The sequence below is a fragment of the Juglans regia genome, chromosome 5 (genome assembly GCF_001411555.2).
Source record: "Juglans regia cultivar Chandler chromosome 5, Walnut 2.0, whole genome shotgun sequence".
NCBI lineage: Eukaryota > Viridiplantae > Streptophyta > Magnoliopsida > Fagales > Juglandaceae > Juglans > Juglans regia.
In genome coordinates, this window is record NC_049905.1 from 8,223,760 (window position 1) to 8,239,059 (window position 15,300).

At 36.8% G+C, this 15,300-nt stretch overlaps 1 protein-coding gene across 8 annotated transcripts; it reads left to right on the forward strand.

Annotated features, from left to right (window-relative positions):
* The first annotated feature begins 5,101 nt into the window (after positions 1-5,101).
* Positions 5,102-8,790, forward strand: LOC109002643. Of its 8 annotated transcripts, none has more exons than XM_018980486.2 (4): positions 5,102-5,480; positions 5,751-5,899; positions 6,907-6,979; positions 8,213-8,790. In XM_018980486.2, the coding sequence occupies exon 4, from the start codon at positions 8,232-8,234 to the stop codon at positions 8,610-8,612; it is 381 nt and encodes a 126-aa protein (XP_018836031.1). In that variant the 5' UTR covers positions 5,102-5,480; positions 5,751-5,899; positions 6,907-6,979; positions 8,213-8,231; the 3' UTR covers positions 8,613-8,790. The 8 variants fall into 8 exon arrangements, with proteins under 8 accessions (XP_018836031.1, XP_018836029.1, XP_018836030.1 ...); XM_018980484.2 differs by having other exon boundaries at positions 6,917-6,979; XM_018980485.2 differs by having other exon boundaries at positions 5,756-5,899; positions 6,917-6,979.
* The last annotated feature ends 6,510 nt before the right edge of the window (positions 8,791-15,300 follow it).

Sequence of the window (15,300 nt, forward strand, 5' to 3'; positions counted from 1 at the left end):
CCTCTGGGTTCCTCAATTACGAAAATTACACCTATGGTGACATTTTCAGTGTAATTAAGAAACTTGGTATTAGTATGTGCAATGATCAAAGAATGTTTCGTGAACAGATGAGAAATAGTAAGAAAGCCAAATATGAAATGGGAACTTTTTGTGAACAATTTGGCCTTCCTAGTATTGCTCCATCTAAGAGAAAGCATAAAATTTCTAAACCTCATGGTGGTTTTAGGAGAAAACCCTGTGATGAATTTTATAAGAAAACTTATAAAAAACCTTTTTCTAAACCATTTCCTAAGAAAAAGAATTTCAAAAATTCCAAAGAATTTTCTCAAGGAAAATGTTTTAATTGTGGCAAGACTGGACATTTTGCAGATAAATGTCCCAAGAAAGCCCAAAAAATTAAAAAGAAGCTTAGTCAGATGGATATTGGTGATCATGATAAAGAAGAATTATTTCGACTCCTAGAAATAGAATCATCTTCATCATCGGATACCCTTGAGCTCAGTTCTAGTGATTCCGAATATCACTCTGACACTGAGACTCTTGAACCCTCTGATCCAAAGCTGGGTTGCAACTGTAATTCTACTTGTTGTAAGCCTCCTAGTAAGACAATTAATGTCTTAACTAAGGCTGAAGAACAAGAAATCCTCTTGCTAACCCTTATTTCCCAAATAACCAATCCTGAGCTTAAAGAAGAATATCTTCTAAAGCTAAAGAAGACGATGGTTCATCAAGAACCAGAAACTTCTAGACAAAGGATTAATTTTCAAGAAACCTTGGAAAGATTTCAAAAGAAAAAACCCAAGGATATTTCTACTTCTGATTTACAACATGAAATAAAATCTAATAAAAAAGAACTTCTTGAACTTAGATCTGAAGTTAACAACCTCAAATCTAAAAATGAAGTTTTAAGACAAGAATTTTTATTAATCAAAATTGATAAACAACTTGATCAAGATATTCCTTCAGATAATGAGCAAACAGACGAGGCTAGCCAACATGAGAGCAACCAAATTTGTTTGATTAGACACACTATTCCTCCAAAATGGTTTTCACGTGTTACTATTGTTATTTCTCGTGATTTCCAATTTTCTGTTGTTGCTATGATTGATTCCGGATCAGACCTGAATTGTATTCAGGAAGGACTCATCCCTAGCAAATATTTTGAAAAATTCACAGAAAGATTATTCTCGGCAAATGGATCAAAGATGACCATTAATTATGAGCTCAATAATGCTCATGTTTGCCAGGATAATGTTTGTTTTCGGATTCCTTCTGTTTTAGTCAAAAACATGTCTGACAAAGTGATTTTGGGAATCCCTTTTATTTCTTCTTTATATCCTTTCATGACTGAAAAAGACGGTATCACTACCGACCATTTTGGTCAAAAGGTAAAATTTCACTTTGCTTCTCGTCTTGAGATTGATTTGGATAAGAGTAAGAAATCTTTGCTTTTAGCAAAAGAAAAACATTTGAATTTCCTCCAACAGGAAATTAAATACAAAAAGATTTCTGAACAACTATCCTCTTCATTGTTAATTTCCAAAATTGATGATTTTAACAAACGTCTTGTAACAGATGTTTGCTCTGATTTACCCAATGCTTTCTGGTATAGGAAGAAACACATAGTTTCTCTCCTATACATTAAAGGTTTTGATGAAAAGAATATTCCAACGAAAGCCACCTCTGTTCAAATGAACAAACAAACTTTAGAATATTGTCAAAAAGAAATTACTGATCTTCGTAAAAATGGCATTATTAGGGATAGCAAATCCCCTTGGTCTTGTTCTGCCTTTTATGTCCAGAAAAATGCTGAACTAGAAAGAGGAACTCCTCGTCTAGTTATTAATTACAAACCCTTGAATAAAGTCTTAGAGTGGATTAGGTACCCTATTCCCAATAAGAATGACTTAATTCATAGGTTGAGTGATGCTGTAGTCTTCTCTAAGTTTGACCTTAAGTCCGGTTTTTGACAAATCCAAATAGCCGAGTCAGATAGGTACAAGACTGCTTTCGTTACACCCTTTGGTCACTTTGAGTGGAATGTGATGCCTTTCGGTCTCAAAAATGCTCCTAGTGAATTCCAAAATATCATGAACGACATTTTCAATTCGTTCTCTGCTTTCACCATCGTCTACATAGACAATGTTCTTGTTTTTTCCAAGTCTATTGATGAACACTGGAAACACTTGCAAACGTTTCTTGACATCATTAGACATAATGGTCTTGTTGTTTCGGCAACAAAAATTAAATTGTTCCAAACCAAGATTAGATTCCTTGATTATGATATTTCTGAAGGCAAAATCAGGCCCATCCAACGAGCCATTGAATTTGCTGACAAATTTCCTGATGTCATCACTGACAAAAAACAATTGCAGAGGTTCTTAGGATCTCTCAACTATGTTGCTGACTTCTACAAGGATATGAGGAAACAGTGTCGTCCTTTGTTCAAACGACTCATTTCCAATCCTCCTCCTCGGACAGAAGTTCATACTAATCTAGTAAGGAAAATCAAAGCACATGTCAAAACTCTCCCGTGCCTTGGTATCCCTACTTCAGACTCTTTTAAAATTGTTCAAACAGATGCCTCTAACATTGGTTATGGTGGCATTCTGAAACAATGTGTTTCACCAGGTTCCTCTGAACAAATTGTTCGCTTCCATTCTAGAACTTGGAATTCTGCACAAGAAAAATATAGTACTATTAAAAAAGAAATTTTGGCAATAGTATTATGTATTTCTAAATTTCAATCTGATTTACTTAATCAAAAGTTTTTGGTTCGAATTGATTGCATGAGTGCTAAATTTGTTTTAGAAAAGGATGTTAAAAACATTGCATCAAAACATATTTTTGCACGCTGGCAAGCTATTTTAAGTATTTTTGACTTTGATATTGAATACATCAAAGGATTTCAAAATTCTATTCCTGATTTTCTTACCCGTGAATTCTTGCAGAAATCCCCACGATGAGCAAGAAAAAAGGAAAAGAAAAATAAACTGCTCCCCCTCCACCCATTCCTGATAAGAAAAATATCAAGAATGAAACTGTTTCAACCCCTGCTTCAAACATTTTGCAAATTGCCAATAGGTTTACCCCTCTTGGTAAAATAATTCAACCACCTACTTTTGCTTCAACACTTGTTAGCAGTTTTGACCCCTATGCCAAGGCAATTGCGTCCAAAGCTACTTCTACTTCTACTTCTACTTCTACCCAGTATTTCCTCCCAAAAGGAAAAACTGTGTATATTAAAAAGGTGAATCCTATTCACCTATTTTACATTGAACCGAATAGATCTGCCCAGACAGATCCATTCAAAATTGCTTCTTCCTATTTTCCCCAAGGATTTTACTGGATCCCTGAAGATTCCTTCAAGAATCTCCAGTTCTACTCCAGCATTCTAATCCATACTGATTCAATTATCATAAAACCAATTTATGATAAGATTGACCCCAAGAAATTAATTTTTCACAGTGCCTACATTCTCCATGTCATTAATGAGGAAGAATGGGGAACAAACCCATCTACTCCTAAAAGACTGGCCAAAACAGACACTGCTTTCAATTATTATGACTATATCTCTGCTTGGAATCGATTCATGTTTTTCCAGCTCCCAGATATGAGTCATTCATGGTTTCTTAATTTTGACAAAAAATTCAAAGGAAATCTCCCATACTGGTTCCTCCGTTGGTGGGACCAATTTGGACCTATTCCTGAAATTTTTCCTGATGAGCTCATCCGAGCTTTCAAATCCTACTGCACTTTTGCAAACCCAAAAATTGATCGGCATATGCAAAAAATTTCCTTACATTCTCCATTTCTGCCAAAGATACAAAGTACCCTGGATAATGAAATGGACTTATGAAAGACATGCTGATATTTTGGTTCACTATTGCTGCACAAAATGGTGGGATATGTTTTCCTATACCCAACAGATTATTGAACATGTAATTCGAGATTTTCCCCAGACTGCTCCAGACTTGCAGAACAAAAGGGAATTTCCCGAAATAACATATGGTTCTCTTGTTTCAACTGGATATCCACAAATCCAGGCCCCTACTTCACCGACTACTTCCCAGCGAGGAAAAGCTACCAGTAGTTCCTCCAAGAAAAGTTCCTCCAAGAAAAAGAATATTCTTGAAGAACTCTCAAAAAAGGATTTAGTCCAATTATTAAAGAAATCTCTAGAAAATGATTCTGAAGAAGATAACTCAGAAGCATCTTCGGAAACTTTAACTAATTATCCATATGATCAATTTGGCCATGATTCTCCAGATACTCCAAGACTATCTGAAGATTGACCACATTAATTTTGAAGACTGACCGTCCAAAAGACTGATCGAGCTCTTCAAACAAATTTGCCCGGGAAAGGCTGACCGTCTCTCAGACTGATCGAGCCCTTCTTTTGATGTTTTAATGTTTTGTGTCAAAAGCAGTTCAGCAAAGACACAATCCGACATAATGATGATTTACATGCTGCCACTATACGCCGAAAGCATAAAGTTGACAGCCTGCTCATACCCGTGCTAAAACAGTTCCCACTGTTCACTCACGGACTTGCTTTTACTATTTCACTTTAATGATTGTAAACAGGAACTCCTTGTGTTATAAAAGGAGAACCTTGCTTCAGGATTAGGCAGAGTCCATTGGAGAGTTAATTGAGAGTCAATTCCAGAATTCATTCCAGAGTTCACTCGCTTCTTTCCTTCCCTTTCCTCCAGCTTATTTACTCTCACCCTACTTCAACTATTGTAAGTGCAAATCTGCACTACCTGCTTCACTTGTAATTTCATTATCATTTATGTTAATGATATTTTGTTCATATACTTTATTTTGTTTTGCATGCATGCATATGGTCGGTTTAACCGCCTGTTTAAAGATATGATCATAATCTTTTAAAAAATCAAATGATTGTTATTTCTAGCTCAAAATATAATTTTTTTAATTTTTTTTCAAACAAATGTACCATCTTTAAAAATATTTTAAACACATGATTACCAATCAATAAATATCTTTTTAATAATCTTACTTATCAAAAGAAAGAAAAATCTTTTTAATAATAAAACTTATTAAAAGTTTAAGATAAAAGCTATATTTCCTACTGAACATTAACTTTGTCTCTCTGTTTGAGATGACCAAAACCTTAACATCGGCAAGCTCTCCAGAGATCCAGTCTCCACAGCCATCTGTTTACGGCTAGCACTTCCAGCCACACATGGCCCAACTGTAGCCACGTCTTTTCCCGATCCAACGTGCGCTGTGCCACCACCCACCCAGCCGTCTTGCACACCACTGCTCTAGTCTAGCCATCGTCCACGGTAAACATAGCAATCTCTCTCTCTCTGTCTCTCTCTCTCCATTTGCTATTTTCTTCTTTTTCAGACACCTGTGGCCATACCCTCCCTCTGCCCGTCTGCGGTCTGTTGCTCTCCAAGATTCCACCACGTCTTGGCTTCTCTCAGTTGCTGATATAAATTTGAAGCAAGGTTGAATACTTTTATTCCAAGAATTTTTTATGGAGTTTTACGATCACTGAACTGACATGTGGTTTAATTTTAGGATTACCGGTTGTAATGGGATTTATTTTACACTACTCTTTTGTTTATTTGATGATAATCAGGAAATATGAGAATTTTATCAAATCATGCTCCTAAGATATAGATGACAGTGAAAAATAAGGGAAAAATTGTTGTTGCAAATGAGAGTTAGTTATACTTAATATCTATGGATTACTTAGATCTTTCTGTTAATTTCAGAAAAGATTACCGTGATGGAGAACAGTTCAATGTAAATTCTCTTCAGTGCCTTCTTGGAATTTCATTATGTAATAGCTATGTGTTGTAGCCAAATGTCCTATTCTCTGCTTTGGGCGATGAACTTCCATCCCACATCTGGAGGAACTCAGGTGTGCATTGTAATTCTCACGGGTAGATTTGTTTTTCAATATGAATCTATGTTCTATCAGGTTTCCTTTAAAGCCAGATATTTCAAAAGATTTGATAGAGCATTCATGGGTTTGGTTGTGCAAATGCAGCCCTTCATAGTTCATTTGTCTTAGATAAATCTGGTTAATTGAATATCTACTTGGGGCTAATCTGATTGTGACAAGTAAACACGATGTAAACAAGCATGTAGCCTCACAAGTCATAAATGTTTGGTTCTGCTTCAAACTCATACTAAGTAATGCTGTGTTCTTATTAAATTTGAAAAATTAGAATTTTATGTTTGTCTAAGATTAGAATTTTTAGTTGATAGATGATGAATTCGATGATGAATTATGCTGTAATTTTTCTTTTTTGTAAATATTATGCTGTAATTTATCTATCAAGTATGAACTTTGTATAAATATATATATGTAAATGTATAAACGCTTCATAACTTGTATATGTAGCTGGCAACAATAAGATTCTGCATGGTAGTAGTTTGAGAGTAGGAATTTGATTGCAGATAATCTAGCGGTCTAAATTTTAGAATGTTCATTTCTATTTCCTGTTTTTCCTTTCATGTTTCATCTGTCAAATCCATGTGATATTAAATTTGTTTCTTACTATGGGCTTTTATCTTGAATAGAGTTTTAATTTCCTGTTAGTACGAGTTCCAGAATTTCTGAGAAAGGGTGGTTAAGCTCTCATTTAAGAAATACATAGGTTAGCCCATTTACAAAAAGTGAGGATTTTAATGATTTAAAGAGTTATCTGTTTTGGTATACGCTATATGTTTATACGTACGGTCCTCTTATTCTTTCAATGGAGAAGGGTTTGGAATTATTAATCTGAAAGGTCAAACTGACCGGAATCCTTTATTCAAACTCATATTGTAAATCTATATTTTTATTTGTATTTTTTTAATTAACCACCGGTTATATGGCCTAATTTTGTATAACTTTTGAAGTTCTGATGTTAGCTTGGTTAGCTTGCTGCAGTTTCTGACAGCTTGAGATTCAGAAGCCTGCGTGAATAAAGGAAAAGGCCATCAAGCATCTGAGGTACAATTTTTCTTTCTGCTTTTTTCCTTCCTTTATGTGTTTTGTTAGCCTTTATACGCTAAGATGAATCCTATGTCTCCCTGCCCCCCATGGCCTTCCGGGTGGCCAAGTAGGGTATCATTCTGTTTGTTTTTTGTTTGCTTTTACTTTTATATACGAATCCATTGACTTGATTTGATTGTTTGTTCTGTTTATTCTACCTTGTTCCGATGACTGTCTTTGAAAATATTTATTACTATCCACAACCCTTCCTTTTGCACCTCTGTTGTTGCCGCATATGAGTGTAATGATACACAATTCAAAAGCTTTATCATTGTTTGTGGTTAGGAGCAAATCAGTGAATTAGTTGATATGGTATTTCTCCTCCAAGCATTTGAACTTGATTTGTGAACATGGAGCTGTCAAGTTCTTTAATGGTCTACCAATAATCTGGTTTGATCATTTAATCTGCTTTCTTTAGCTTGATCCAGTTGGTTGGGACTTGGGAAGTGAATATATTACATTATCACTAGGAAGACAAAGCAACCTACTGATAAAAAAAAAAAAAAGGAAAAAGATAAAAGGAAGACACAACAAACTAAGCCCTAGTGCGAGATTAGCTGGACCTCTCCCTCAAGTTCTTCTATATCCTGCCACTAACATTATAAGGTAGCATTCATTATAAGAGCCTTTGAGAACAAACATCATCTGATCCAGTAAATATCTTTTAGCTTTATTTAATTTCCTCCTTATCAATCTTGGTTTGGCCAGATTGTTTTAGCATCTCTTCTTCCATTATTATTGCCAAAATTCCTGTTCTAGTAATCAAATATTACCCCAAAAAAAAAAAAAAAAGGCCTAACCTTACAGCTGTAGGGTGTTGTTATTTTGGTGCAATCAGGGTTATCCTCATACCTCTTGGTTGTTGGCAAATGTGAGTCGCTCTAGCGCAACAACTGTAATTTTTGTTTTGAAGACCTTTTCTTCTATTTTCGTATTCTTTTAGTTCTTTTTTGTAGCCACTTTAGTTCTTCTACATCCTGAAACATTTGTTATTTTTGTAGACTGGAATAGAAATTGTATGTGGCAAATGCCACCACAATAGTTACATGATTAATTTGTTAAAGTTCCTCTGTGGACCATGTTCATGGCTTGGTTAGCCCACAGAAAATTTAGATGTAATGTTTTTAGGGTTAGAATCTTCTGACAGATGCAATTTGAAATCTAATTGGCTCATTGTTAACAATAAATCAGGACTTTGGACTTTTGAAGGATGACGGTTTTAAAGCGGTATGTGCTCCGATTGTTCATATCAATAAAGTACATCACAGCGAATGTCGTGGACAGAAATAATGGACGGATAGTTGTAACAGCATCAACAGTGGAACACGATATCAAGGGATCACTTGAGTGTGGCCGGTCTTGCAATGCCAAGGCTGCAGCAGTTGTTGGAGAGGTGCTGGCTATGCGACTCAGGGTGGAGGGTCTTGAAGAGGGTCAGGGAAGAGGGATTCATGTTGATGTTAACAAGGAAGTAGAAAAGAAAGGCTTTAAAAACCGTACCAAGATATGGGCCATTGTCAATGCTCTTAAAAGCAATGGGATCAAACTTATTCTGGATGATAAGGATGACAATACTAGGTCAAATTACTGAGATGTTCCTTCCTTTTCTGGCTTCCCCGCCTATAATTTATGGACAAGATCTTTATGATTTTTCTCGTCTTTTCAATTTTTTTTATTCTATTTACCATCTGAAGACAGTCTCGTTACTCTGGATTCTGGTTACCTTTGTGGAAGACTAATGAAGCCATCTGAGCTATCATTACTGAGCATAATGAAATGCTTCATAGTCATCTTCCTTCTGAGGTGTTACTGGCCTGATTGAGTCTAGTTGTCCCAGAGGAGGCACACCCCTTCCAAACCAGTAAATAAAAGTATCTACCTCCGTTTACTAGAAGTGATATGAGCAAGACATTATCTTTTTCAACCTGGCATACCGATGATATGAAGAAAAAAATAATAAATAAATAAAATAAAATAAAGAGAGAGAGAGAGAGAAAGGCCATTACATATACTGATGGTACTTTAAAATCTCACTTGTGCTTTATATTGTTATCTTCCTCTCTAAGGTTAACCCTTTGTAGAGATTCTCTCGTGTTCTTTCAATATGGAGTGGTGACTCTATACGAATGAGCGGTAATTGTGTTGATGACGAAAGAAGAGTTAGAAGAATCTGTACGGGAAAATATCCTTATCAGAGCAAGAAAAGGAGGAGATCCATGTCGAGAAATTCTTAATAGAGGATACCATAACCAAATGAGCAAAGTGTTTGATCGTCAAACTATTAACAAATCATCATTATAACAGGGAAGTGCTCAAGAGTATGATGTGGAAACTATGGCGACTTGGCAAGAAAATATCGTTTAAAGATCTGGGTCGAAGGATAATTCTGGTGGAGTTTGAAGATCAAAGAGATAAGCCTCATTCTGGGTGCACCTATAGAATCTTCCATTGAATGGGATGAATGAATATGTGGGAAAACTGAATGGTGTTGCGAGTGGGAGAGTGGAAGAAATAGATAAGGGTGATGCAGCATGGGGGAGTTCTTAAGAATCAGAGTTTGCATAGACACAACAAAGCCTGGGATCATTAGATCCATGCTACGTTAGATTTGTTTATGAATGTCTCTCAAACATTGCCATTACTGTGGAAAGCTTGGTCATAACGATCGGGACTGTGATCTACGGCAAAGCTACAAGAAAATCGATGAGCAAGAATGTCTCCCCTATGAGCAATGGATGCGAACTAGTGGAGGAGGAGGAAGGAGTTGGGAATACCGTGATCAAAAGGGGAAGGATGATCCCATTTTTTTTCGGATCCGTTCAGCAACAGAAGGTAGAAGGGAAGCACAATCATTGGTGGAAAATGTGGTAGAATTGGACAAACAATATGGAAAGGAAGATACTCGGAATTGATTGAGGGGACTGATAGAAATGCATAAGGCAACTTGCAAGAAAGAGAGAGGGATGAACTGAGCGAAAGAGCCAACAGACCATGCGAGAACCCACAAAATTTGGGGATAAAGAAGGTAAGAAGCATAACGTTATGGGAATAAATAAGACGATGGCGAGTATGACAATGGAAGAGGTGACTAAACATGATGTCCTCCCTTACATACAAATGGGCCTTGAAGGTAACCTGAGCCAAATTAAACTTTGTGAATAAAAGGAAGTGTGGCTCATACATGGGCACCCTGAAACTACAAGCAAAAATGAAACTTGGAGGCTCATACGATCTTTAAAAGGATGTGTGGCTCAAGCGTGGCTAGGATCTTTAAAAGGATGTGTGGCTCAAGCGTGGCTAGTGTTTGGAGATTTCAACGAAATCTTTGGGAGGCACGAGAAGAAAGGAGGAAGGGCAATACATGAAGGACAAATGAATGATTTTAGATCACTATTGAATGATTGTGATTTGCAAGATATGGGCTTCAAGGGAGTAAAATATACTTTGTGCAATAGAAGAGGAGCTCGAGATTGTATTAGTGAAAGACTTGATAGATTTTTGGCAAACTCAAAGTGGCTTAATTTGTTCTCATGATTAAAAGTAGTACATAGCACAATAGCACACTCGGATCGGATCATGTACCAATCATCTTAAATCTGAGTGGTGACCATTATTAGAAAAAGGGCCAAAGATTGTTTCGCTTTGAAGCAATGTGGGTCAGGTTGGAAATAGAGGAGATAATGTAGAGACAATGTTTGAAAGCTCTGTGGCTTAGGGGAGGGGATCTGAACAAGAAATTCTTTCATTCCAAAGCTTCACATAGGAGGAGAAAAAATGTGATTACTAGTGTAAAGGATGATCAAGGAGTATGGAAGGAAGGGGAGGATAGAGACAAGGGGGTTATGCATTATTTTAAAGCCATATTCACATCATCTGGTCAAGAAAGGGATATAGAAGTTTTGGATGGTACATTAGGGAAAATAATAGTGGAAATGAACAAAGAACTCACCAAAGAATTCATAGAAGATGAGGTAAACGTGGCATTGTATCAAATGAAGCTGACAAAAGCTCAATGGCAAGATGGAATGGCGCCATTATTGTTTCAAAATTACTAGCATATAGTGGGCAAGTCAATCTCCTCATAAATATTCCAAGCTCTCAATAGTGGTAATTTCCTAAGTTCTATTAACCATGCCTTCATTACTGTAACGCCCCAATGGAAGATCCAAACCACATGGCCTATACTCCAAAAGGACTAGTCAATGATACAATTGGAGCCCCATTAGAACCTTATAAAGAGCAAGAACTTCTCCTTCCCAAGCAATGTGGGATCCTATACACCACCTACCCTTATCCATATCATATGGGGTATCACAATCTACCTCCCTTAAATTCCCGACGTCCTCGTCGGGTTTGTCCATTATAGGTGGCATGGCTCAAATCCCACATTTCTGGTTGGGATAGGCTCTGATACCATTTGTAACGCCCCAATGAAAGACCCAAACCACATGGCCTATACTCCAAAAGGACTAGTCAATGATACAATTGGAGCCCCATTAGAACCTTATAAAGAGCAAGAACTTCTTATTCCCAAGCAATGTGGGATCCCATACACCACCTACCCTTATCCATATCATATGGGGGGTATCACACAACCTTTTTTCCTCACAAAAGAAGACTTCAATAAACTCAAGTCAGGCTATACCGCAGCCGACTTAGAAATTAATCCTTGTAAAGAAAATGTGTTGCCATTCACCACAAATTGCATAGTCATATTAGTGAAATCCCAGTGAATGAGACCCAATGTTTTGAGCTACTGAACACCCAACACAATGTCACACTCTCTAAGAGTAAGTACATGGAATGGAACCAAAAACATAGTTCCTTGAATTCTAATAATTTCCTCACACCTGCCTTGACTGAGGATGTTAGCACCATTTGCCACCTTTACTTGGAGTTCTACTACCTTCACTACCTTCAATTTTGCTGCCTCTAACACCAATGGATCCAGGAAGTTATGAGTACTTCCTAAATCCACTAGAATCTTAACAGAGAATGAGCCAATCTTACCCAATAGTTTCATAGGATTACTGTTAGTACATCCAGAAATAGCATGAATTGAAACCTTGAGCTCTTTAGACCCCATTTCAATAACTACTTCAGCTTCTGGTACCAACTCTCCCATGCCATTCTATGACACCTCATCTTCAGCACTATTATCCATATGCAACAAGTACACTTTTGGATTATTGCACACATGACTGGGGTTCCACTTCTCATCATAGTGGTAATACAGTCCTTTTTTTTTTTCTCATCCATTTGAAAAGAAGTAACCTTCCTAACTGGAGCATTATTTCTTTGCACTCTACTAATTGCATCTACTACATTATCAACAGCCAATTTGTCACCAAAATTAACTTTTTGTTTCCAAGATCTCCTCAAGGATAAAACATATTCGTCTTGGAGTTTTGTCAACCCAAAAGCAGCCTCAAGATTAATTGGATTGAACATTTTAACTTGTAACCTGATCTCATCTTTTAAATCACTCAAGAAACAACTAAGTTTATGCCTCTAAGACAAACCTTTCAACCTATTCGACAAGGCTTCAAACTATGATTTATAAAAAGTAACAGAAGAAGTTTGTTTTAACTTTGTTAATGCCTCCATTGGGTTATCACATGCTGATGGCCCAAATCTGACTTGTAAGGCCATAACCAAAGACTCCAATGAATTAAACTGACCCGAATCTAAGGCATCTTGGTACCACACTAACGCCTCCCCTTCCATGTGATAAGAAGCCACTAGCAGTTTCTAATGAAAATGTGTTTTGCGATAATTAGAGTACTTGGTAGCTTTAAAGATCCATCCACCAGGGGCAACACCACCAAAATGTGGAAAATCCAAACGCAAACCCCTCTGAACTACATTTCTATCATCATGACCCACCCCCGGGTTTCATGAGGTACATCTCGACGAGAATTAACATGTGTAGATTCAACTATAGAACATAGCATATGAGTAAGTTTATCTAACCTTTCTGACATACCACTAATCACCTATTGGTGATGCTCTAGTTGCTTCTGAACCATTTCTTGCTGCTTTTGTGACCCATCTTGTTGACCCTTCAAAGCACTTCTCGTCTTCTGCAATTGTAGGATCGACCATTGCTGATACCACTTGTAAGCTTCCACTTCTAGAACTGGAAGAATTACAAAAACCCACAACACTAATCACAAGAAAACACCAACTCAAAGAATGAGACTGATAGGGGTATAAAAAAAATCGGGAAACCGGAAAATAGGACCGGACCGGCCTAAACTTGTCAAACCGGTTCGATTTTGAACCAATCTGGTCTGGAACAAGTTTTCGTAATAGCAAAACTGGCCATAACCGGTTCTGTTTCGGTTCTAGACTTTTTAGGCCCGGACCGGTTCTATATAATATATATTTTAAATTACTTTCTAATATTATATATAATATTTTTTATATTATATATATTTTTTATATATAATAATATAAACTGAAATTGTAAAACTTTAAATTGAAATACCTGGTCTGAAAACTTTTTTTTTTCATAGTGATTAAAAAAATATTTTTTAATGATGTTGTGATTTTATTTATTTTAAAAATGTTTTAGCTGATTAAAAAAATACATAAAAAAATATACTTATCGGGACATTCCATCGGTAGCAGTAGTGCCACCCTTTTTCATAAGAGAAACTCTACTTACAACCGCCCTTGCAGAACCCCATGCAACTGGCGCTACTTTTCATGAAAAATTTTATTTTTTTAAGTCCTTATCATTTCATTTCCTCTCTCTTTCTCTATCAATTTTTTTTTTACCTTTTTCTTCCTCCCTTTACATTTCTCTCCTCTGCGCATGTTTATGTTTCATGCACGACTTGTTCATCTCAGACGTTCTTTGTCTCCTCTTTTGCAGTAGCACTGAAGAAGAAGAAGATGCAGAGGATCTTCCAAAGCACACTATCTCAAATAAATTTCTGGCTGTGACGACCTCGCTGCCTCTCCTAGCTAGCCCATAACCAAACCCAAAACACACTCGAAGAAAAAGATGATTTTCTCGTGCCCAAAATACCCCATTTCGACTACATTCCTCCCCCTTACACTGGCCTATCTGCATCTGAGATCTTGGAGAAGCGCAAGGAATACCTCAGCCCTTCTATATTGCACTTATACAAGAACCCGGCAAGTTTTTTTATATAGACAAATATCTCAACACCTCATTCATTCATTTCTATATTCTTTTATCTTTATCGGATATGTAGAAACCAATGCAAAATCTTACATTTTTTCGAGTCTTAAACAAATGGGTGATCTTGAATGCGAATGCTATTTGGTAGTGAAAAATTTTGTATCTTGTTTTACAATTAAATTATTTGGTAGATGGGAAAATGCAGTATTTGTATGACGAAAATGGTTGTAGATATTTGGATGCCTTCGGTGGGATAGCCATTGTCTGTTGGGGGCACTGTCACCCTGATGTGGTGGAAGCAATTGTTAACTAGACAAGGTGCTTGCAGCACTCTACAGTTCTGTATGTGCATCATGCCATTGCAGACTTTGCGGAGGCTCTGGCGGCTAAGTTGCCTGGAGATCTCAAGCCATTGCAGACTTTGGAGTTTGGATGACTATTCAGGTTATTTTCTTCTTCGTCGGGAGGAAGAAGGTAAAAAAAAAATTGATAGAAAAAGAGAGAGGGAGCGAAATAATAAGGACTTTAAAAAATGAAATTTTCATAGAAAGTCGCCGGTTGCACGAAGTTCTGCAAGGGCAGTTGTAAGTAGAGTTTTCCTCTTATAATCCTAACTTAAAATCTTTTTAAAGGGCGGTAAATATTCCGTTGCTGATGATTTGTACTTATTTTTAGAATTAAAAGAGTTAAACAGAAATTCTCAAGACAAGTTGTTACCACTGATCGCCAACTTTGTCATTCAAATAACATTTCACCCGTTTAACTCTTCAGCGGCAGAATAATAAAACTAGTTACCGTGGCTTAAATTTGAATTTTAAAAAAAATCCAAAAAATAGCCGTTTATTATCTTCCAATAGTAAAAAAACACGAGAGAACATAAGGCCGTCCCCCTTTTCCCCTCCCCGACGTTCATGCACGCATATATGATATGTATACGCCTGTATATTTACTATTCCTCACAAACAAGTAGCCGTTCGGGGGATAGAGAGAGAGTGGTGGTTTTTTCACGGCGATCAAGACGCATTCGATGCTCCAAACTGTAAGCATTGCAATAAATCTGTTACTGGTCTGATTCGAATTCTTCGCCGAAGGGATTTTCGTTGATTCGGCTAAGAGATTCACAATT

Bases quoted from the DNA above. Each gene is read 5' to 3' on its own strand.
- LOC109002643 (XM_018980486.2), top strand. From the start codon at position 8,232: ATGACGGTTTTAAAGCGGTATGTGCTCCGATTGTTCATATCAATAAAG.